Source organism: Halichoeres trimaculatus, unplaced genomic scaffold, assembly GCF_033239565.1.
Source record: "Halichoeres trimaculatus isolate MK-OKI-2021-1 unplaced genomic scaffold, fHalTri1.1 fHalTri1_scaffold_12, whole genome shotgun sequence".
NCBI classification, from domain to species: domain Eukaryota; kingdom Metazoa; phylum Chordata; class Actinopteri; order Labriformes; family Labridae; genus Halichoeres; species Halichoeres trimaculatus.
The window spans coordinates 35,866,984-35,889,513 of NW_027437190.1; the positions used below are offsets into that span (position 1 = coordinate 35,866,984).

General features: G+C 40.0%; 1 protein-coding gene across 1 annotated transcript in view; it reads right to left on the reverse strand.

The window, feature by feature from the left end:
- tlr18 (toll-like receptor 18) overlaps nucleotides 1-21,009 on the reverse strand; it is a 32,919-nt gene extending 11,910 nt beyond the window's left edge. The window contains exons 1-3 of the mRNA XM_074684232.1: nucleotides 20,911-21,009; nucleotides 3,158-4,152; nucleotides 175-1,357 (exon numbers count right to left, since the gene is read on the reverse strand). Coding sequence (XP_074540333.1) covers nucleotides 175-1,357; nucleotides 3,158-4,143 — 2,169 coding nt within the window. The 5' untranslated portion in view covers nucleotides 4,144-4,152; nucleotides 20,911-21,009. The remainder of the gene's footprint in view (nucleotides 1-174; nucleotides 1,358-3,157; nucleotides 4,153-20,910) is intronic.
- Nucleotides 21,010-22,530: the final 1,521 nt, after the last annotated feature.

Consider the following 22,530-nt stretch of genomic DNA (forward strand, 5'->3'; position numbering starts at 1 on the left):
CCAAGACATCAGCTGATCTCACCACAACTTCCTCAAAAGCTGTCAAACTGAACCCTCTGCCCAGTTTCATAACGAATACTTCCCCTCAGACCTGACGCTCACAGAGTTTGTAGAGAGGAATCAACTGGTGAAAGTGTTTCTGAAACAGGATGCTGGCACCAACAGGCGTCTCACCTTCCGACTGTTTTCAATGTTGTCGATGATGTTATCAATGATCCACCTCCCTGGCATGAAGTCCCTCTCATGGATGCAGAGCCGGTACGGGTTCTTGTTACTCTCCAAACAGGGCAGGAGCTGATCCCTCACCCAGTCTGCATCCGAGTGGCTGTAGGAGATAAAGGCGTGATACGTAAATCTTCCTGCTTCCCCCGCCGCCTTCTCTTTGTGAGCCCTGTATTTGGCGCGGATGATCTGAAACGTGGCCTTCGTGTACCACGGCAGGTCGAACATGTAGCACAGCAGCATCAGAATGAAGATCACCAGAGCCGTGGTGGTGACGCAGATGATGATGACGAGTCTGATGTCACACGCCAGCTGACCTGGGAGGTATTTGGAGATGACCGTGTTGAGGAAGGGCTCGGGGTGGTAGCACCTGTAGTTCTCAGGCCAGTCCGTGAGGTTGACCTTTCCCTTGGACGTGGTGTCCTCGATGAAAGCGTGCAGCTCACAGGTGCAGTGGTACGGATTGTTCCCCGCTTTCAGCTGCGCCAGCTGAGGCATGTGCTGGAAGGACGCCTTACTGATGAGACCGAACGAGTTCCCGTCCAGAGCCAGCGTCTGCAGGGACGGACTCTCCCACTTGGAGGGGATGAACTTGATTTTGTTCCCGCTCAGAATGAGCTCCCTCAGGTTGGTGGCTCTCTGGAAGTACGCCATGTCCAGCTGGTCCAGCTCGCAGTAGGACAGGTCTAACCTCTGAACTGTGGTGGGCAGACACTGGAGGGAGTCGCTCTCAAACTTGTTATGATGAGCGATAAACTGAGTTATACTCTTTTGCCAAACGCAGCCCTGACTTCCTGCAGCAGATCCCAGTTTGTTGTTGCTAACGTCGAGCTCCTGAAGCTGCTGGAACTCTCTGGTGAGTGAGGACAGGTCTTTGAGGCTGGTCAGCTCGTTGGTGCTCAGTTTGAAGGTGTGCAGGTTGGGCATGGTGCCCTCGTAGTGACAGCGCTGGTTGAAAAGGGACTGGTCATTGAGTCGATTGTTGGAGACGTCCAGAGTTTCCACAGCCGTCATTTCAGACCAGGAGTCGCACGGCACTGAGTTGAAGTACACGTACTGGATGGACAGGTGCTGGATTTTGTTGAACCAGGTGAAGCGCCAGTCAAAGCGCAGCACGTCGGGGTTGCTGATGTACCTGAGAGACAGAGAGAGGTGTAATGAAAGAGTTAAAAGGGTAATCAGGACTGGGGCTCAACTACAGCTAAGGGTTATTATTCTTTCAGCCCAGTCTTTAGGATGCCTTCGTCATGGCCCAAAATTCAACAAATTTCTCCCTAACTCAGTCCTGGCAAAAAATGTAAGACTCTTGTGGATTCGTGCAACTACATGCTCCATAGCGCCACCTAGTGACTTAAAACCCTTGCAGCAAATAAAACTTAGATCCATGACATTTCTTGTGTATAACTACCATGCCAACACCTACAAAGAAGTCTCTTATTGTCATAGAGAAATCCCAACAGGAAGTTCAGAAATTTGGGTTAAAAGTCAAATTTTGCAGATTCGCAGGTTGTGCATTTGAGGGTACTGCTCTTAGGTTTTTTATATGATCAACTCCAAACCTGGTCTGTGTGTTGTGGCCACACTGATGATGAAAAACTATTTACAGTTTTTTTATAGCTCAATTGGCGAAACCAGGACAGACTGCTAAAGTTGACGACTGTTTTCTATAAAAGTCAATGGTAATTATATGGGCTCAAAAGCGCCCCCTAGGTAGCTAAAACTAAAGCCCCTCCAACTTCTTCAACTAACGTGCATGAATTTACAGTATTATGCACAATTCCCATGTCAACACTGACAAAAAAGTCTCTCAGCATCAGGGTGAAATCCTAACAGGAAGTTTGAATATTTGACTTAAATGTCTGATTTCGCCAATATACACGTTTTGCATTTGAAGTTACTTGTCCCAAGTTTTTCATCAGATCAGCTCCAAACTTGGTCTGTTTGTTGTGGTCACACTGATGATGAAAAACTATTTACAGTTTTTTTATAGTTCAATGGGTGCAGCCAGGAGAGATGGCTAAGGTTGACGCCTGTTTTATTTAAAAGTCAATGGTAATAAATTGTATGGGCTCAAAAGTGCCAACTAGGTAGCTAAAACTGCAGCCCCTGCAACTACTATGACTAACATGCATGAATTTACAGTATTTTCCTCAATTTCCTTGTCAACACCCACAAAAAACTCTCTCAACATCAAGGTGGTATCCCAACAGGAAGTTCGAAAATTTGACTTTAACATCTGATCTCGAAGATTCAGAGGTTACACATTTGAACCTACTTGTCCCAAGTTTTTTATCAGATCAGCTCAAAACTTGGTCTGAATGTTGTGGTCACAATGATGATGAAAAACTATTTAAAGTTTTTTTGTAACTCAGTGGGCGCTAACAGGACAGATGGCTAAATATGACGACTGTTTTCTTTAAAAATGATAAATTATATGGACTCTAAAGCTTCCTTTAGGTAGCTAAAACTGCAGCCCCTGCAACTTCTCCAACAAATTTGCATGACATTAACAGTATTATGCACAATTTTTATGTCAACACCAATAAAAAGTCTCTCAATATTAAGGTGATATCCCAACAGGAAGTTTGAAAATTTGACTTTAACACCTGACTTAGCAGATTCACAGGTTACGTGTTTGAACTTGCTTGTCCCAAGTTTTTTATCAGATCAGCTCCAAACTTGATCTGTGTGTTTTGGACACACTGATGATGAGAACGTATTTACAGATTTTTTGTAACTCAATGGGCGTGGCCAGGACAGGCGGCCAAAGTTGACAATTTTTTTCACCAACATGCAAACCTCAATAAATCTCATGCATTAGGGTGAATCTGGGGTGACCTGAAACACAAACACATGTTCTCTGTGGGAGCCCGTTCATCGTGGCCTTAAGACAAATTGATCAGATAAGCCTTAGGTCTGATGTAAGGATACTCACCACAGCTCCAACTTATTCAGTGCCAGGTTTGTGATGCTGGAACTTCCACCGCTGTCCACAAACGTTGGTGATCGAGCGAAGTCGATGTACTGCAGTCTCAGGTTCCTGACGGTCCCCTCCTGTAGGTTCATCAGAGCCATCCTCATGAGGTTTTCGTTGAACTTCCCTCTGTGGAAGATGAGCTGATGGGCCGTGACGTTGGTCAGACCCTGGAAGATGTCGTCCTCTCCCATGTAGTACATGAACTCAAACAGGTTGCGGAACTGGATGATGCCGAAGGTCTTGTTGGCGATGTCGCGCAGCATGTCGTGGAGGGCGTTTGGCCGCTGATCGATGGCCATGTCGAAGCCCATGTTGAGCGTCTGGATGACTCTCAGACTGCCGGGCTCGTAGTAGCTCAGGTTAGAGGAGCATTTGATTTGAAAAATGAATAACCTGATGTTCTTCAGGGGCTGAAAGTCTGCTTTCCTCAGACCCATCACCAGCGGGCCGCCCATAGACAGCTCCTGGAGTTTGGTGAATTTGGAGAAGCTGTGGCTCAGAGTGGCATGTTTATAAAGGTTGTTTGACATGAAGAGCTTTTTCAGATTCGACAGAGGAGACAGAGCGGTGGCAGGGATTTCCTGGAGCGAGTTATTAAAGATGTCAAGATGCTCCAGCAGCGTGTTGTGTTTAAAGGCGTCACTGTCAATGTGTGAAATGTTATTGAAGTTCAGCAGGAGCACACGGAGCCGAGGGAGGCGCAGGAAGTCGTCAGCGTGGACGGCTTGGAGTTTATTAGAGGACAGATCTATCTCCTCCAGCGTGGACGGGAACTGTGTGGACGGGACGGTCTCCAGCAGTCGACCCTTACAGTCTGCAGAGCGGCCCGAGTTGAAGATGTGACAGGGTCCGCTGATGGTGGTGGTGTTCAGGAGAGAGGATGGAGTCGGAGATGTGAGCGCTGCAGGGAGCAGGGCGGTGAGATAAATCCACCTCCACATCATCTCGATAGACTTTGAAGAAACAGACACAGAAAGGTTAAAGATCAGATTAGTTTGTTAAGTGTAAAGATAACGTTCACACAAATATGGGGACCCTCAGACTATTTTATGGTTCTGAGTAAGTTTAATAATAATTCGAGGGTACGTTTTCCTTTTAACTCTTGGTTTGTTATGCTGCCTGTGAAAGAAAAAAAAAATCAGATTGTGAGAATTAAGAAGTTATTTGTTTATTTATTTTTTAAAGTTATTTTTTGGGGCATTTTTTTAAGCCTTTAATTGAAGAGGTTAAGTCATCAGATAGAGATGCACAATTAAACATTTTTCTTGTCTTGTACAATTTCAACCTGCCAATCAGAATCAGAATAAAGTCTTATTGCCAAGTACAATTGCATATACAAGGAATTTGTCTTAGAGTGTTGGTGCTAACAGTTAACAAGAAAATAAAAAAATGTAGATAGAATTTAGAAAAGGTTAAGATATAAAATATACAAATACACCAATAATAATAATAATAATAATAATAATAATAATAATAATAATAATAATAAGATTAAAAAAAACAATAATAATAATATATAAATAAAAGAATAAAATTAAAGAAAACAAACAATTTAAAAATTTAAAGAATATTTAAAGAAAAAAACAATTACAATAATTACTATATATCTATATATTTATATAGAAAAAAATACAATAATAAAATAGAAAAAAAATAATTTTTTTTAAGAAAATATTTAATTATATAAAAAAAAATCAGGAATATTCACAGAAAAATTAAATAATAATACTTTTAATGAGAAACATAGGATACAATGTTCAACTGTAGCCGTGCAATTTAAAGTTCAGTTGGTGTCAATGTCCTGCAACATTTGAATTCTAGTTTTGTAGCTGTTACATTCTTTCCCTTCTGCTTATTTTTGTCTTTGACTTTCTATTACTGATTATGTTAAATCTCATGCACAAACCTCCAAAAGATCACAACTGCACATCGAGGCTCAGAGCTAAATCTTTCACGATGCAAACTGTTACCTGTTGATTTATGTTTCCTCAGCAACTACATCTTGATGTTTTTTTGGGGGGTGGGGATTTTAGATATAAGCTCTGTTTCAAAGTTGATGCTAGAAACAGGTTTCAAAAAGGCTGGGACAGAAGGAACAACATTTTTTTTGAATGCACAGAAAAAAGCATCTGGAGGAACATTTCCCAACCAATGAAGTAAATAATCAACATGTTAGAAACATTACTGGGTATAAAGAGGTCAGTTTTGCTCCAGCCGAGGGGGAAACTCTGGGAAACTCTGGGAAACTCTGGGATGGTGCATCTCAAAGGTCTGAACCATTTTCCCATGAGTGGTTAAAGCGTGCATCTTCCCTCCCACTCATACTCTCACTCTGAGACTCACTTCCTCCTCTGTGGTTTCCCTCCAGTATCATATGAAAGTTTGAAAACCCAACTTCTACAAAATACACCGCTATCGATTTCCTGTTACCACAGCTTTAAAAAAGAGACGTCCAAACTGAGCTGATGTTTCCAACCCTCCATCATTTTCCTTTCAGTCGTGCGTCTGCAGGATGGAGAGGATGTGAGCAAACATTACAGACACACATTACTTAACAGAGCTGCTGAGCACTCAGGCAGAAACTGCAGAGAAAGACGTCAGCCTCATCCACGGATCGACATCCTCACTGTTCATATCAAAGATCTCAGAGAGCGTTCAGCTCTGTACTCACCCCTAAAGACCGGTTCCCTGCTCAAAGCACCGTTTGCCACCTCTTTATCTCAAACCTTCATTTATACTGCTCCTCTGATCCTCACGTGGAGGAGCCGTCAGACTTTATAACCCTGTTAAACAAACAGCGCTGGTTTTATCTCGTCCAGGAGTGACGTGTCTTGGATAAACGTTGATGTGTGTACGGATATGTGTCGAGGATGTTTCACTGTTTATCGTGGTTAATCTGTGACGGCCTGGACAACCACCAAAACAAACCAAGACAAGACAGACGATCAATTAAGTTTTATTTCACTCATAAAGAACGAGGAAGTGGAGTTCAATCAGCGGCAGCTGCAAAAATATTGACTCAAAGTGGAGGATTAAAAACTTCCTGTTGTAAGGTTTGGTTATTTTTATCATTGTAAATGTTTATGTACAGCAAACGTGAAATTATCTTTCAGTAGGTGATTCATCCAGGCGGTAAATGTCAGACAGATCCTGCTCTGTTAGTAACATCTCATTCTTTGTTGGTCTGGAGGCTTGTTAGCGTTAGCATCAGAGTTTAAAGAGGGGGCATCCTGCTTTCTCAGATTGGAAAGACGTTCTTAAAGTAACAGTGCTGGATGTTCAGACTGAGCATGTGCAGATTTTCAAACCAAACAACAAGGTCTGTTCATAGCTCCGCCCCAACAGGCCACCAGAGGGCTGGCCAATCAGAGGGAAGGAGGTTTGTGGAGCAGGGAGCCCTGAAGAGCCAGGCAGCGTTTTAGAGGCTGAAATAAGGGTTTACTGAAACACCAGTGAGAGAATAATAGAGGTTTTTTTTTTTTTAAGCTGTACATCATGTAAAGAAACTTCAGGGGCACCAGGGGGACAGGATCAAGACCAGAGAAAAAATAAACAAATAACAACAACAAAAAATCGTAATTAAAATGCACAAAAGCTTAAAAAGTGTAAAACAAAAACAAAACCCTGCAAATGAAGTTATAATAAATAAGAAAGAGGAAAATGAAAAAAGGGGCAGGAATTTGGTACTTACGTTTTACTTTTTCATTTTAACTGCAAGTAAGCCTCCCAAAAAATTAAAAAAATGTTAGTTTTCTCTGATATAGGCTGTAAATCTTTGCTTATACATATATTAGTGATATTTTTTCACCCTTGCTTAATTGTTTTTCTCCAGAGAAGTCTCATTAGCTGGTTTTGTGGAATTTGTTTTAATTTATTTTAATTTAATTTAATTTAATTTAATTTAATTTATATAATTTTGTTTCTTTTTATTTTATTTTATGTTATCATATATTGTTTTTATCTATTTTATGTATTTTTCTTAATTTAATTCAATTTAGTTTCTTTTTATTTTATTTTATTTTTATCTTTTTATTTATTTTTCTTAATTTAATTTAATTTAATTTTGTTTCTTTTTTATTTTATTTTTTTCTATTCTATTTATTTATTTTTCTTTATTTAATTTAATTTAATTTTGTTATATTTTGTTTCATTTTTTTATTTTATTTTATTTTTCTCTGATATTAAAGATTATCCTTTTTTTTGATTTTTTGAAGATTTGATCATTCAAGTAAATTCTGAAGTTGTTTGAGGTATTTACTGAAGGAAATTTTGTTTTAGTTTGTGATGGTTACAGTATCTTTATGTTGCTTTGTACTCATGTATTTTAACTTTTGTACTTGTTTATATTGTAAGGTGTCCATGAGTGTCCTGAAAGGAAATAAAATGTTATTTATCTAACACTGATCACATGACTAAACCTCGTTAGTGATTTACTCATTAAGTCATGATTCCTTACTTTCCAGCTTTGCTGGAGGACTCTTTGTCTCTCCTTACAGCGTTTGGTTTGTCATGAAGGTGAGTCTGGACTCTAACACGTCCCTCCGTGTGACTAACGGGCGTCTTCCTGTCCTCACACTCAGCAGCTGTGATGCTGCTTCGCCGTGGAAACCAGAAACGCGCTCGGCTATCTGATCGGGTCAACAGAGCACAGCTGTTCCTGGAAAACGACGGCAGATTAAATCAGCATCAATAATATTGACTCAGTGAAACTTGTGGCTGTCGTGAAATAATACCACGGTATCACAGGGTCACAGCAAACTTTATGAATCGATGAAAGGTAATCAGAGGCTCTGAGGGGGCAGCGGGGGCAGTTTGTAAAAAATGACACGTCCAAACTTTCACTGAGACGGTCTGAAAACCAGCCAGAGGAAATCAGCTCAGAGGAAATCAGCTCAGAGGAAATCAGCTCAGAGGAAATCTGCTCAGAGGAAATCAGCTGGTTTCCCTCAGTATCGTCCAGTAAACAGACTGTTTTTCTGCTTTAACTTCCTCCTGACGTCCTGACGCGCTGAGGTTTGACAGCTCTGAATGTCAGACCCTCTGGGTCCAGCAGGGATTACCTGGTGACTGTTTAACCAAACGTTTGCTGTTAAACAAAGCTTCAGCCACAGGTCTTTAGATCTGCAGACGTAAACCAGCCTCCGTCTGTATCTGCTTTTATCTCCGTGTGACTCAGGAGACCAAACACGAGCTGCCTCAGGCAAATTCCTCCGTTTTCTGGGTCAAATCAGGTCAACAGGACTCAGTGTTCCTGACCCACATACCTCTCTGATGCTCACTTTGTGTTTTCACTGGAACCGAGAGCTGGACCAGTCGTTCCTTGACCTGATTTTGTCTGATTATTCATCACGCCCCGAGTTACACCTGTTCAACAGCTCGTTAAGGCAAATATCTAATCAGCCAATCACACGGCAGCAACTCAAAAAGCAACGTGGACAGAAGGGACTGAACGTTGTCGCGGGTTTCACGAGGTAACAGAAGCTGGGGTGCCAGTCAGAGTTACACCTGATGAATAATAAACAATATAAAGATACAAAGATGCTGCCAAACCAAACAAAACCCAAACAAGATGCTCACAGCAACACAGGATAGAGCAGCTCAGCAAAATAACAAGAAACACACTTAAATTCTGTGTTCATGCAAAACAGGTCTCCAGTGTCAGAATCCATTCCAGTTCTTCAACCTTTTCCCCCCAAACACAACTCAGCCGATCCAGTGTTCATATGTCCAGAAAAGCAACTTAAAAATCCGCTCTGGGTTTTACCACTGACCCCACAAAAAGCAAAACAGAGAAAACGAAACAGAAAGAAGCGTCTCTGATAAACAGAAACATGCAGCGCTTTTCAAAACTCATGTGCCGCGAGCAGTTACTTACGCTACCGTGGGACGGTTAGTCAGTTGGGTTTGATCCTCGCCAGGACCGACACTTCTGAAACACGCCGTCCGGCAGGAAACATCCACTGGAAACTCAATTCCACTCCTGGTAATCCTTCGATTGAAGTTTATCATCAACTGGAAGATTCCTTTCACCGAACGCAGACTCTGGATGCACCGTGACGTGCACTATTTTTATGCACGATTGGACTTTGGCAGACCGGCATGAACCCATTGACTGTGGCCGTGTTGTAGGTTTTTCCTGCTGGTCACAACCATAGACTTAAAAAAAAATGGACGTCATCTTGCTCAGCTTGAAGTGAGGTCTCCACAAAAACTGCTCCCCCTGGTGGCTGGCTGCAGTATAGGTTAAAAAATCCATCTCCCCAGTCATTCCAGATGGGCTGTGGTCAAACTTTAAAAAATTAATCCACCTGGTAGAAATGTTTCTCACGTCTGATTGTTGTGGTGATTTGAAGATATCATTTGGCTGTCTTGTATCCAAGTCCTCTTTTTTCTGAAAAGTTTTGTTTTCATTAGTTATACCAGGTTAAAAACGAGGCTTTACGTAACGTTTAACGATGATTAACAGCTGACGTTCTCGTGTATTTTTTTCGAGGATTGTAAAATATGTCTGGAGGTAGAGTCAGGAAGTGATTAGACTCTTGAAAGAAAAAAAATATATACACATTTTTGTCACCAGCTCCACTCAGATTCTCCCAGAATCCCTCACAGTCTCTACTGCACAGACTCTGGCTGCCAATGTCTGCGCCTGTGACAGAGGAATTTTGGCTTCAAAACCGTACGATGATAAAAGGCGGAGTCACGCTGTCCACTCTATAAACAGACTATGATCTCTACAGCGTGGCATTGTTGATGGACTGAGTATTTCACTGTAGAATACAAATCCCTTCAAGACTGAGACCCATCCAGACTGAGAGACCCGAGACCAAGACAAGACTGACACTCTGTGAAAGTGGCCTCGACCAAGACCGGCCTAGAGATCTGCAAGCCTAGTCTCCTTTCTTCTTCTTTTGGATTTCATGTCGGTTAATAAACCAATTCATTTGTGGGTTATAACCAACGGCTGGGCTGAAGCGTGGGGTAGAAATTTGTCAGCAACAAAAAGCCGATGAATAAGTGCCTGATTGGCCTGATAGTACGGCCAGCTGTGGTTGCCCCCCATGAGGTTAGACCCTGAGCGTATGGCCTGGGTTTGCTCCACCTTCAGTCCTGTCTGCTCTGAATAACTTCATCAAAACCCAAAGTATGGATTCAGAGATTATTAAACCAAAGAGAGCAGATGCACAGGAATCTGTCTCGTCTCAGTGGACGGTTAGAGAAACAGGAAGACTCAGACTGAACGTCTTCGTGTGGATAAGTAACGAGAGGCAGGTGGACCTAATCAGAGACTTGTTTTGGATGCAGGAAGTGAGCTGAGAGAAAGGTACCGCTCTACACCAGAGAAGCTGATAAATGTTCAGTTTCCTCTAAGTTTTCAGTGAAAGGGTCAGAAATGAGCGGGCTGTTCTCCGTGGAGGAGGTTATCCTGAGCGGTCTCTGAGCAGAGCCGTGCCTCCATCACGTACGGGTCACGATAACAGGTTTTATGACGTCTGGGTCAGACTGAAAGGACGACACCAGCAGCTCCGTGTGTATACAAACACAGATTATTGCTCATATCCAGGGCAGTTCTCCTCACGTGCAGTTTGGCCTGCTTCCAGCTCCGAGCCGTAAAGATGTCTGGGAAACCCCGCCCCCTCCGCTGCACGCCAAGACGGAACATATTTGTTTTCTTTGAACACATGGAGCGAGTGTCTCAAACTCTGACATGTGGACGAACAAAGAGCGTCTTCATCTCCGGAGCCAGACCAACAGGTGCTGCAGCAAAACCAGGAGGAGGAAGAGCCTCAGATTTAATGTCATTGTTTTAAAATCCACTCCCTGTCACACACACACACACACACACACACACACACACACACACACACACACACACACACACACCTGACAGTAACTCTGGAAGTGTGTAAATCTCTGAATGCAAATCACTGCGTCCATATTCAGTCTTTAAAGAAATACGGAGGGTGGGACGTGAGCAGCACGGAGACAGGAGGAGAAACTGTCGCTCTGCAGTGAATGAACATAAATCTGCTCCTGTTTGAGGAGCTGAATAATGACGCTTCACACACACAGTGTGTCTGTGACTTAATGTTGGGGTAAAGCAGGAATATCAAAAACAAACACGATTACAAGAACGACTACAGAGCCCTGAGTAACCAGACGAGAAAAAGACGTAAATTCAGGCCATGCATGTTCCTGCCCTGAGGTCTGAGGACCAGATCCAGATCCAGCTCCAGCTCGTGGTGCCTCAGACGAGACCTAAAACCAGGGGGGACCAGGTATTTTCTGTGGTCAGCCCTAAACTCTGTAACTCTCTGCCCCCACGTGTCCAAACAGCCCCCACAGTGGAGAGTTCTGAGTCTCGTCTGAAGACCTATTTTGATTTTTTAGCTTAACACCACATGAGCTGTGTGATCCCCATGTCTTTTCTATTACTCTATTTATTTTTCTATTATTCTCTATTTTGTTTTTATTATTTATATTTCTTGCTTTTAGCTACTTTTTTCTGTTTTAGTATATTTTCTTAGTGTTATTGGTTTTTAGTAGTGCTGTCAGGCGATTAAAAAAATTAATCTAATTAATTACAGGATTTGTAATTAATTAATCTAATTAATTGCATTTTAATCTCATATCTGCTTAAGGTCCCAAAATAAGAATTTGAATTCCAGGACATTAAAATTACATTAAAAGACACTAAAAAAACATTTAAAAATAAGGTGGGAATGTATACAACACATTTTAGGTACCCTGAGGCATAAGGAACACATGAAAAAAGTTTTATGGTTCTATCTTTACAAAATCTACACAGTCCTGCACCTAAGATAAGCTGATTTGATTTTTAGGACGGTTTTTGCTTCTGTTCACATTTTTACTCGATGTGGACTCAATTTTCACTGCAATATGAACTTCTATACTTCTATGAGGTCAGGAGAACCAGGGCTAAAGGCTAAAAACTGTGAGGAACTATGTACAAAACACTTTATTTAAGTCTTGGATCAAAGAAAAGTGAAGTATTTTCAGTTTAACATGCTCTGAACACACAAACTGTTGCTGATTGGTGCAGAGCAGCCCCAAGCTGAAACATGACACCAGGAAGATGGAAGGAAATTTTCAAAGAATTCTTTAGATTTAAACACAGGACAAATATCGATCATTCAGAGCTTGTTTAAAGCAGTAAAGAGTGAAGAATTATCTGTTTTTTACAGAATTGAGCAAACGGTTGATTTTCTGCAGAATTTCAAAAAGGGCGTGTGAATAAACGCGATGTGGAAGGCAGTCACAAATCACTCTCGCTTCCCTCCCTCCTGTTTTTTCACGTGTGATACATTCAGGGAACGTCGGAAATCTGAGAATCTGACGAGAACACCTCTTTTTCCAAGTAGGACACACGGTTTGTAAATGCTAGACATTTAAAAATAAGTGTGTCTTAGAACGCCCCGCTGGCTTGGGATCCAGATTAATCTGCGTTAATTTTTATAACGCGTTAATGTGCGGTGTAATTAATTAATCTAATTAACGAGTTAAAATGACAGCCCAAGTTTTTAGTTTTATTATTGTTTTGTTTGTAGTTGGAGTTTCGTGCAGCACTTTGGAGACGTTCTGTTTATAAAATGTGCCGTATAAATAAAGTAGTTGGATTTTAAAGGATAAATCCAGGTCATCATCCAGGTCTACACTCCTTCTGGTCTCTACGCTCTGCTTGTGAAAGACGCCTGGTGCTCCCAGCCCAGTGCGGCTCCAAATCTCTAGCCAGACTCTTCTCCTCTGTTGTTCCCAAATGGTGAATGAATTACCTAACTCTGTACGATTGACAGAGTCCCTTTCTACTTTAAGAGATGTCTGAAGACTCATCTGTTCAGAGAACACTTAGACCTTAATCTGAGCCTTCACCTCTTCATCCTCAGGGGGAGGAGGAGTCAGAAGGTCTCAGACCAGCTCTTGTGATTTTTTAGCACTAATCACTGGATGTTTTTGAAGAGTGTGGTATACTGTTGCAGCAATTAACTGTGGTTTGTTGCCTTGTTGATTACTGTCCATTTGTTTTACAGTCTAAGCTTACACTGGGACTGAATTCTCATAACAGTGGAGCTTTTGATAGTTAGCATTTTCATGATGACATTTTTTTTGTAGCATTTTATTGCATTTTTGTAGCGTGCTGGATTTTTTTAGGGAACCTGATTAGAGACTCTGAAAGTTTCAAAACCAAGAATAAAAAAAAACGATAATGTTCATATTCATCATCCTTCCTAGTAGAGCTTTCATTATCTGTTAAACATTTAGCTGAACATCGGCGCTGTATTCGACCTCTGACCTCTGTCGTCCTGCTCTGAATCACTGACCGCGCTCTGACAGAAACAGGAAATGTCTCGTATTGATTAAACTGTGATATCTCTGACGTCCTCCTCTGAGCTCAGCGCTCGATCACTGCCTCTGATATTTACTCTACAGTCAATAGTTGGTGGCAAACAGCTTTTTCACGCTGCCTCATTAAACCGAGCTTTACTCCACTTTAACGATGCTCCGTGTTTATCTGCTCGGCACAAACACAGCTTCACTTCTGCTCGAGCTGAGGACGCTCTGCTCCAGGGTCAGCGAGGTCCTCCTCCACGTTTCTGAGCTGCTCTGTTTATGTCCAACATCAAGACGTCTCCTGCTTTTCACTCCGTGTGTGGATAAAAGTCAGGAGTGCAGCTAAACATCATCTGTTGACCTGAGCTCTGCAAAACATTTCGATAGAAGCTACACGTGCAAACAGGAATCCAGCTTCTTGGTTTCATCTTTTTTCTTTGCACAAACTCACGTTACAAGGTGGCAACTGCAATAACTGATGTTCCTTTTAAACAAACTGCAGTTTCAACCACATACGTCTCAAAAAGTGAGTAAAAACACCATGAAATACAAATGTTTTTTCAGAATATCAACCCTCCTCCTTAATCCAGGCTTGAATCCAGCAAAAGTCACCCTAAAGAGACACTCATGAGTGTGATTCATTTGCTCCGGCTGCAGCTGGGAGGGGCTGTTTCTGCTCGTTGAGTAAAGTAAGATCAATACATGCTTTCATATCAGGGTCTGCCAACTCCGGAAGAAGTTTCTAGATTAATCACTTCATCTAAAAAGAGTCCCCATAGGTGTCTGAAAAATCACCAAATAAAGCATAAATTTGGCAATACTTTTACAAACTGGTTAAATGGCTTTTGGGGTCCCTCAGGGCCCTATTTCAGAGTCTTTCTGTTGTCCGATGATTTACAAATTTTTCTGACAACAACAACAAATAATGACTCCATGAACGCTGTCTCAGAGATGTTAAACTACAGACAAAGTTAAACCCTACGCTAACTCAAAGGAAACTGTAGTTCTTGCATTTTGTGAACCTGTTCAGTTTGATGACGTACATTAAATTTGTTTTGGGTCCTTTCAACCTCATTTTTGCTTCTGTGATGAATCAACAGCGTAGACACCTGCACACAAAGCCAAATGAGCATCTCTTTAAAGATGGTACCACACGTCAAAACAACTTTGGCTGCAACCTTTACTTTCATTTGAGCCATTTTGCCTCAGATCACCTGGATTCAAGTCATTCTGGAGCAACAAAATCTAATTTATCTTCACAAAAAAGACGATGATAAATTTGAAAAAATGTAACAATTTGAAATTTCAAAAACTTGCGAAAAAAATGGAAAAATGCAAAATTAAAAAAAAGTAAAATAAAAAAACTGCAAAATTGTCCAAAAAAAAGGAATTTCAAGAATTTACAAAACTTGAAAAGTTTGAAAAAGTGTGCAAAACCACCCCCCCACACACAAGAAAAAATGTTTGTCCAAAAATTAGTAAAAACTATTAAAAAAGTTGAAATTCAAAACATTTGTGAATTATTTTGATATTTGAAAATTTGCAAAATAAATGAATAAATATTTGCAAAGTTTTGAAAAATGTAAAAATTTAAAATGCTGTAAAATTAAAAAACAGCAAAACTGTACAAAAAAAAAAGACTTTCAAGAATTTACAGAACCTAAAAAATATCAAAATTTATTGAATCTGTAACAATTAAAAAAAAAACTTTTGAAATGAAAATTTGGAAGATATATCAAAACATTTTGAAATTTTGAACAAATTTGCAAGAATTGAAAAAAATGTACCCCCCCCCCAACACACACACACACAAGAAAAAAATCTTAGTCCAAAATTTCAAAACATTTGTGAACTTTTTATATTATTATTGCAAAAAAATGACAAAAGTTTGTGATATTTGAAAATTTACAAAAAAGTTAAAAAAGAGATTTAAACATTTGCAAAATCTTGTCGTATTAAAAACGCGTCAAAAAAATAGAAAATTGAAATTTCAAAAATTTGCAAAAAATTTAGAACAGTTTAAGCGTTTTCTGATTTAACAAACTATATTGAGAATTTAAATCTGAGTTATTTTTTTAAATTTATGTTGTAGTCATGCTTAAACAGCACCTGAGTCATCTGCAGGTTATGAAAGTAAAGAGTGACACATTTTTAATTGATGTTTTTCATGGTTTAGAAATGGAGAATTCAGTGCAGATATCATCTCTGAAGAAGGAAGTGCAGAGTTTAAAGCCAGAGGTTAAACGAGGTGATAAAAATATCCTTGACTCAAGCTCTTGTCTAAACATCCTCCCACTTCCTCCCAGCTGCTGACAGAAACCATCAGCTTTCTCTCCAACGCTACAGTCACAGCCGATGTTTTGATTCGTCACAGCAGGAAAAGCTCGGATAAATGAGCCGTGGCAGCGTTAGTCACACCTGTTTTTCAAATTGTTTTAGCCCACTGACTCACGACAGATGGAAAACCTGAGTAATGCTTTGATTTGGCACGAGGCGGGGCGTTTGACATGTGAAACAGCTCTGTTAATAAAATCACTGTGAGTGAATTTCATATGTGCTCCTGTGTGAGCAGGCTGTCCATGCTGCAGCTGTTTGAGCGTTTAGAGGAAAGCTGAGGTTAAAGTCTGCGTCCCCGAGGCGTCTCCTGCTCCGACCTGTCAAACCATCCTCTGAGGGAAACACGGGACAGAGAGGGGACTGCTCACTTTACTCTAACCTTAAAGACACAGTTTGAAGTTTGCTAACATGATCATCAGGCTTTGTTTGCTGCCTCAGTGAGCTCTGACTCCTCCTACACCTTTGTCCAGAGCTGAGGTCAGTAAATGAGTCACACATTAACGACAAACAGGAGGTCAGCCAAGGGTAACCTTAGTTTCTGGATGAGTAACACCAAATTAATGCAAACCCAACTACTAAATGACCGAACCTTTGGATGAAGGACCATCTCTGCAGAGTTGGGTCTGTGGCTACCTCCAGTTGCATCTCTGTAGACCTTAGATTGATTTTTAAACTACTGCACTGGGACTTTATGTCAGGATGCACAGATTTAACAGCATGTGCAAAGACTCAGACTAAAAAATAAGCGCTTGAAGACACATTTTTTTTTTTTGCCAGTGTTAGAAAAAGAATCCAGACAAAATCCCATCATTTGAGGTGTTTTCAATTGATTTGTTGTCCTTATAAATATTTGGAAGTAGTTTCTCAAATTTCAACCAAAAGAAGCCAAATAAATGCAAAATACTAACACTGAAAGCACATTTTGAAAACAACACCTGTGGACAGTGAAGCATGGCGGTGCCTCTGTGATGCTCTGGGGTTTTAAGTTGTTCTGATTTGATGAGTTTCTCCCAAAGAGTTGAATGTTTGTACTTTCTGCTCACAATCTGCAATGGGAGCTGGATTCTTTGGGCTGGAGCGGTGGAAATAGTTTCCTCCCACAGCTCCTTCACCAAGAAGAAAACTTAGCTGGAGACTGAGATAAACTCTGCAAATCAAACCGTTTGAAAGTCCTGGAAAGGCCAAACAGCAGCAGGGATCTGGAGGCTTCAGCGCACAAACAAACTTCAGGAAATGTCCAGATCCTCGGCTGCAGCTTGAGCTCACTGTAAATAAAACCTGCGAGAGTTTACTCCACTGGGAGCACGCAGCGTCCCTTTCTGGCAGACGTCCAGGGGGAGCTCTACCTGAGATCATCTCCATATCAGAGTCTCTAAAGATAAAATCTTATCATTCACCAAAACCAAACAAGGAAGCCACAAATATTGAGATGGATCACGCCTCTGCAGCACAAAGCTCCTTTGTCATCAAAAGTATCAGCCAAGAGGAAACACGAGGAAACACGCCGTGCCGCGCCGCGTTCTGTTTGTCAGGTCATTAAAACAACACGTTGCTCAATCCTGGAGAAGAGAGAAAGCTGCATCAGGGTTTGGGCTCAGAGGAAATGTGCCAACACGGGATGTTTGCTGTTTTGTCTTCTCAGGGAACTGGATATAAAAACATGAGTCTACGGCGACAACACTGGGTCAGTTTTAGGGAAACTTTGACCTGGTGGAAATCTAAAATAATCTGCTCTGTGGGAAGACGAAGGTTTGGCAGTTTGTCCACTGCACAGCAACACCAGGAAAAACTGGTGCAGATCAGCTCAGAACTTTGAGCTGCGTGTCCTACTTTTGTTTGGCACAAATAAAAACATCACACCAGAATAAATATGCCAGAGCCGTAATTTAATCCCTGATCTGAGCTGTGGTTGAACAGGAAAAGGATTAATCACCTGTCAGAAGAAGTTTCATTTAAAGCATCTCTACAATGATTGCATCAGTCTGCAGATCTCCTCAGATAAACACCGACAAACATTTCACAGATACCGGGTCAAAGACGAAAGAGTTTGTAGTTTTCTGATGTATAAATGAGAAGAATCAGATTTATCCCCCAGGAAATAAAAGCAGAGCCACAGTGGGAGAGAAAAGCAGCAGAGAGCTGTTAAAGAGCAGATCAGAGAGCAGGTTTGTTTCCTCTCGCCGTCTGATGGGGTCTCTGCAGATCAACCGTTAATTGTTGGAGGAAAGTTTCAAATTGCAGCTTTTAAAATCACCAGACTGTAACGCTGTAATTTCACCTCGCAGGAGAGGAAGCTACCGTCACCGTCTGCAGAGGACGGTTTGTTTGTTTGTGTCCTAACCTGACCCACTGAGGCAGAAACTTCCTTTTACAAGAGGAAAAATACAGATTTCTGCAAAAAAGTCACAGCAGCGTGCAGAGCTGAAGATGCATTTTTGGCAGCGGCGTTCAACGTTCAGTCAAGATTCAGTGGTTGTAACCGTCAATTCACTAAGAGGATAAACAGAAAAACTGAAATCTTGTCCCTCTCTTCCAAGAAAAAAAATAAAAAAAATAATAATAAATGTCTAGAGGAGGAAGAACGAAGCATACTGTCTGTAGATAAGAATATCCTGTCCACAGTAAAGCATGGCGGTGCCCCAGTAATGCTCTGGGGCAGCTTTGCTTTTTGAAGATACAAAACAAAAACAAAAAACAAACTAACTCATAAATAATGTAAAATAAATAATTAAAAATAATTAAAATAATTAAAATAAAAAAATAATAATAATTAGTTGAAAAAAAGTAAATAAAAAAAAGTAAAAATAAAAAAAAGTAAAATAATTAAAAGGGCTGTGAAGAGTTTGAAAGTGATCTTGAAAAACTCTCCCTTTTGACACTTTAAAATGAGATCATCAGCACCAATACTGCTGGTTACACGTTTTATTTTCAATGCTACATCTTAGCTTCTCAATCCGGTCAAGAACCGCCGTGCCCCAAGGCAAATTAGCCCTTAGCTTGGACAGCATCACGCTATAACACAGGGGCTAATCTGTATATGCTAATGTTGTCTCCAACCCACAGTCAGCAGTTATTCTGCAGTGGTCTGTTCAAACTTGAGAGTCTATCAATAAAATGAAGAGCCAGGTTACGTTAGCTCTGCTTGGTGAGGTTGGAGTTGGTAGATGAGCTCTGGTAGGACAGAACCAGGATTCAGCCCAATCACTTAGGCAAGTTATCAGTCATTAGCAGCATCAAAATGTCTGGTTGTTTTGTGGTCGTTTTTCAGATGCGATAATTAACTGTGGACTCAACTTCAGCTCACAGGATCACAACCGTTACAGAGGAGTGAGTAATCTGGATTAAAGAGTTACCGTGCTCAGTGACGACCTTCATCCTCCAGTTATCAGGGTCACACTTTACACAGAAACACCAGAGTCTGTGAGGTATCTGTGTATCAGCCTCAGTCACCAGGTCTGACTGTGAACCACATCAGTGACTGAAACTCTGAATCCAGGTTTGACTTCAGCAGAAACAGATTTAATGTTCCCAGTTCACAGTCAGCATCTTCACAACGTCTGATCTCCAAGAGGAACGCTCAACATTATACTGCATAAAAACAGGCTTATTGAAAGATGTAATATCATGTTTTTGTACAATATTCTCTATCTGCAAATATTTTATTCTTATTTAAAAACATGTAAAAACATTTTTCTTTTTTTTCTTTTTTCTTTTTTTCCTTTTCTTTTCTTCTTATTTAAAAAAAAAAATCAGATTGGATTAATGGCTTTCAATTGATTTTAATTGGGAAAATTTGACTATTGATAATACAATATTATCTATACGGAAATATTGTTTTCTTATTAAAAACATGTAAAAAAAATTTTTTTCTTTTTTTTTTTTAAACTTGCAGATTGGTTAAATGGCATTTCAAATTAATTGAATAAGGACAATTTAATTATTGATTTTACAAAATTCTTGATTTGCAATTTTTTTCTTTTTTTAAAAACATGTAAAAACATGTTTTTGTTCTATTCTTTTTATTTCTTTTTTTCCTTTTTTTTTTTTTTTAACATCTGGATTGGATTAATGGCATTTTAATTCATTTTTTTTGGGGGAAAATGTGATTATTGAATATACAATATTCTCTATCTGGAAATATTTTTTTCTTATTTAAAAACATATAATTTTTTTTTTTCTTTGATTGTTTTTTAATTTTCTTTTTTCTTTTTATATGACCAGACCGGACTAATGGCATTTCAATTCATTTTAATTGGGAAAATTTGACTATTGATTATACAATATTCACTACCTGCAATATTTTTTTCTTATTGAAAAACCTGTATGAATTATTTTTTTATTTTTTTTATTTTTTTTATGTCCGGATTGGATTAATGGCTTTTTAGTTAATTTTAATGGGGAAAATTTGACTTGAGTTACAAACAATTTGACTTATGAGCTCTGTCCAGGAACAAATTTAACTTGTAAATTAAGGCTTCATTTTCCTTTGAAACTATTGACGCTGAAATCAGTCCACCCTAAAACACCAAATCATTAATATTCTGATAGATTTGGAGCAGGTTTCTGGATCCCTAACTATGACCCAGGTCTTAGACTCAGTGGTCTAGTTTCTGCCCAGAGAACTCAGTCGTTTACACTCACAGTTTTTGAGTAAAAAAAAATCATAAAATATGTCTTCTGGAGGTGAGATTTTGATATCAGGACTGTTAAGCTCCAGGATTCACCTCCAGCCTCTTTTCCTGCTGCCTGAAGTCATCACCTGAGCTGCTCTGACCAAATAAAGTCACACAGAAATAAATCAGAGGCTCAAATGTGAAAAATCTTCATGTTTCTCTGTGACCTGATTCTGCCAAATACAGAGCAGCAAATCAGTGTTTTTAAAAGTCTGATGTTTGTGTGTAAAAAGTTTCATATCTGGCTCCTGAAACATGACATCAGAGATTTTACCAGCAGCAGCAGAGACACAGAAACACACACAGAGACGTTTCCACTTTCAGAGTTTGAATCATAAAAAAGAAGAAACTCACCTGAAGCTGAGCTCAGACACGACTCGTCTTCATCACTTTGACTTTTCACAACACATTTAACCTCAGCTGTGAGTGAGTGTGTGAATGTGTGTGTGTGTGAGTGTGTGTGACGCTCTGAGGAGTGAGTCAACACTGACTGAGTCCGCCTGTGGCAACTGTGTGTCTGCGTTCACACACACACACTCTCTTTCTGTGTGAGTGTGTGTGTGATGCTCAGGAATGTAGAAAATGTCAGAGGAAGTTTTCCCCTGGCTCGGTAAGCTCGTGTGTGTGTGTGTGTGTGTGTGTGTGTGTGTGTGTGTGTGTGTGTGTGTGTGTGTGTGTGTGTTTTAAATACCCGACCTGTTTGCTCTCAGAAGCAGCTTACAGCAGAGCAGCTGTCAGTGTGTGTGAAGTGTGTGAAGTGTGTCTTTATTTCTGCAGCTGTAGAAACACTTCCTCTGGATTTTCTGTCTCTGTCTTTACCATCGTTTGCTCCTCATGAGGTCGACCTCGGAGCACAGATCTGATCTAAACCCTCCACACTCGCTCTCAGCTGCTGATCGGTTTATTCCCTGCAGTGTTATCTAACCTGTTTATTCTTATTTCTTACACACGTCAGATTAAATTTCCACATCTCTTCTCTTTGCCAAATCTCTGCCTCTTATCTTCCGTCATGAGTGTGTTGTAAGTTTCTCCACACATCATCGTCTCTGCTCAGCGCGCCAACAGCTCTAACTCATCCCTCAGATATTTCTGTTTTTAATTGAGCCTGTGTGAATGTCTCACTGTGTGTTTTTAAGAATAAACCCTGAGGCAACCTTCACCATGGGTGTTAAAAACTGCAGTTCCCAGGGTGTCCACTTGGGGCTGGCTGCAGAAGCTACACACACCCAGCAAACAGCTGATTTTTACAGGAAGTCGTGGTTGTATTGTTAAAACAAAAGTCCCAGAGAGCTAAAAATAGAGTTGACAGATGCTTTTAGCCTCGTCAGAGCTACAGTGTGCTGGCCCATCAGTCGATTCAGCCGATCCTCTGAAGAGCGTAAACTCAGGATTTGAATGCCTTCAAAAATAATGTTTTTAACAAAAATGTTTTTATCTATTTTCTTTGATTATTATTTTTTTTAAATTTGCCCCTCCCTCAGTGTGTGCTGGTTAAAAAACAAAAAAACAAAAAAACAAATTGCTCTAAAATATTTTCAACAAGACTGTTTATGTTTATTTTGCTGTAAAGATCGTCTTTTTTGAACAGGTGTGTGTGTGGTTTTCAGTGCCTCTGCATCCAGCCTCTAGTGGACACTAGAGGAACTGCGTTTTTTTGTTTTGTTTTTGTTTTTGTTTTTCGCACTGGCTTAGAAAGCTCCAGTGGTGATGAGGAGTAAAATTTTAAAAAGTAAAACAAACAAACAAAAAAGCTTTAAATAAATTGAAGGGCCTTTTTCCTTAATAATAATAATAATAATAATAATAATAATAATAATAATAATAATAATAATAATATTAAAAATAAACATCTCACTTGTTCTGGTCTAATTCAAAATGCAAATTCACCATTACTAAAGCACATTTTGTAAAAATAAAATGCAGTTCAAAGTGTTTCACAATGACTGAAAAATAAGTGTGAAAAAAAACATAAAA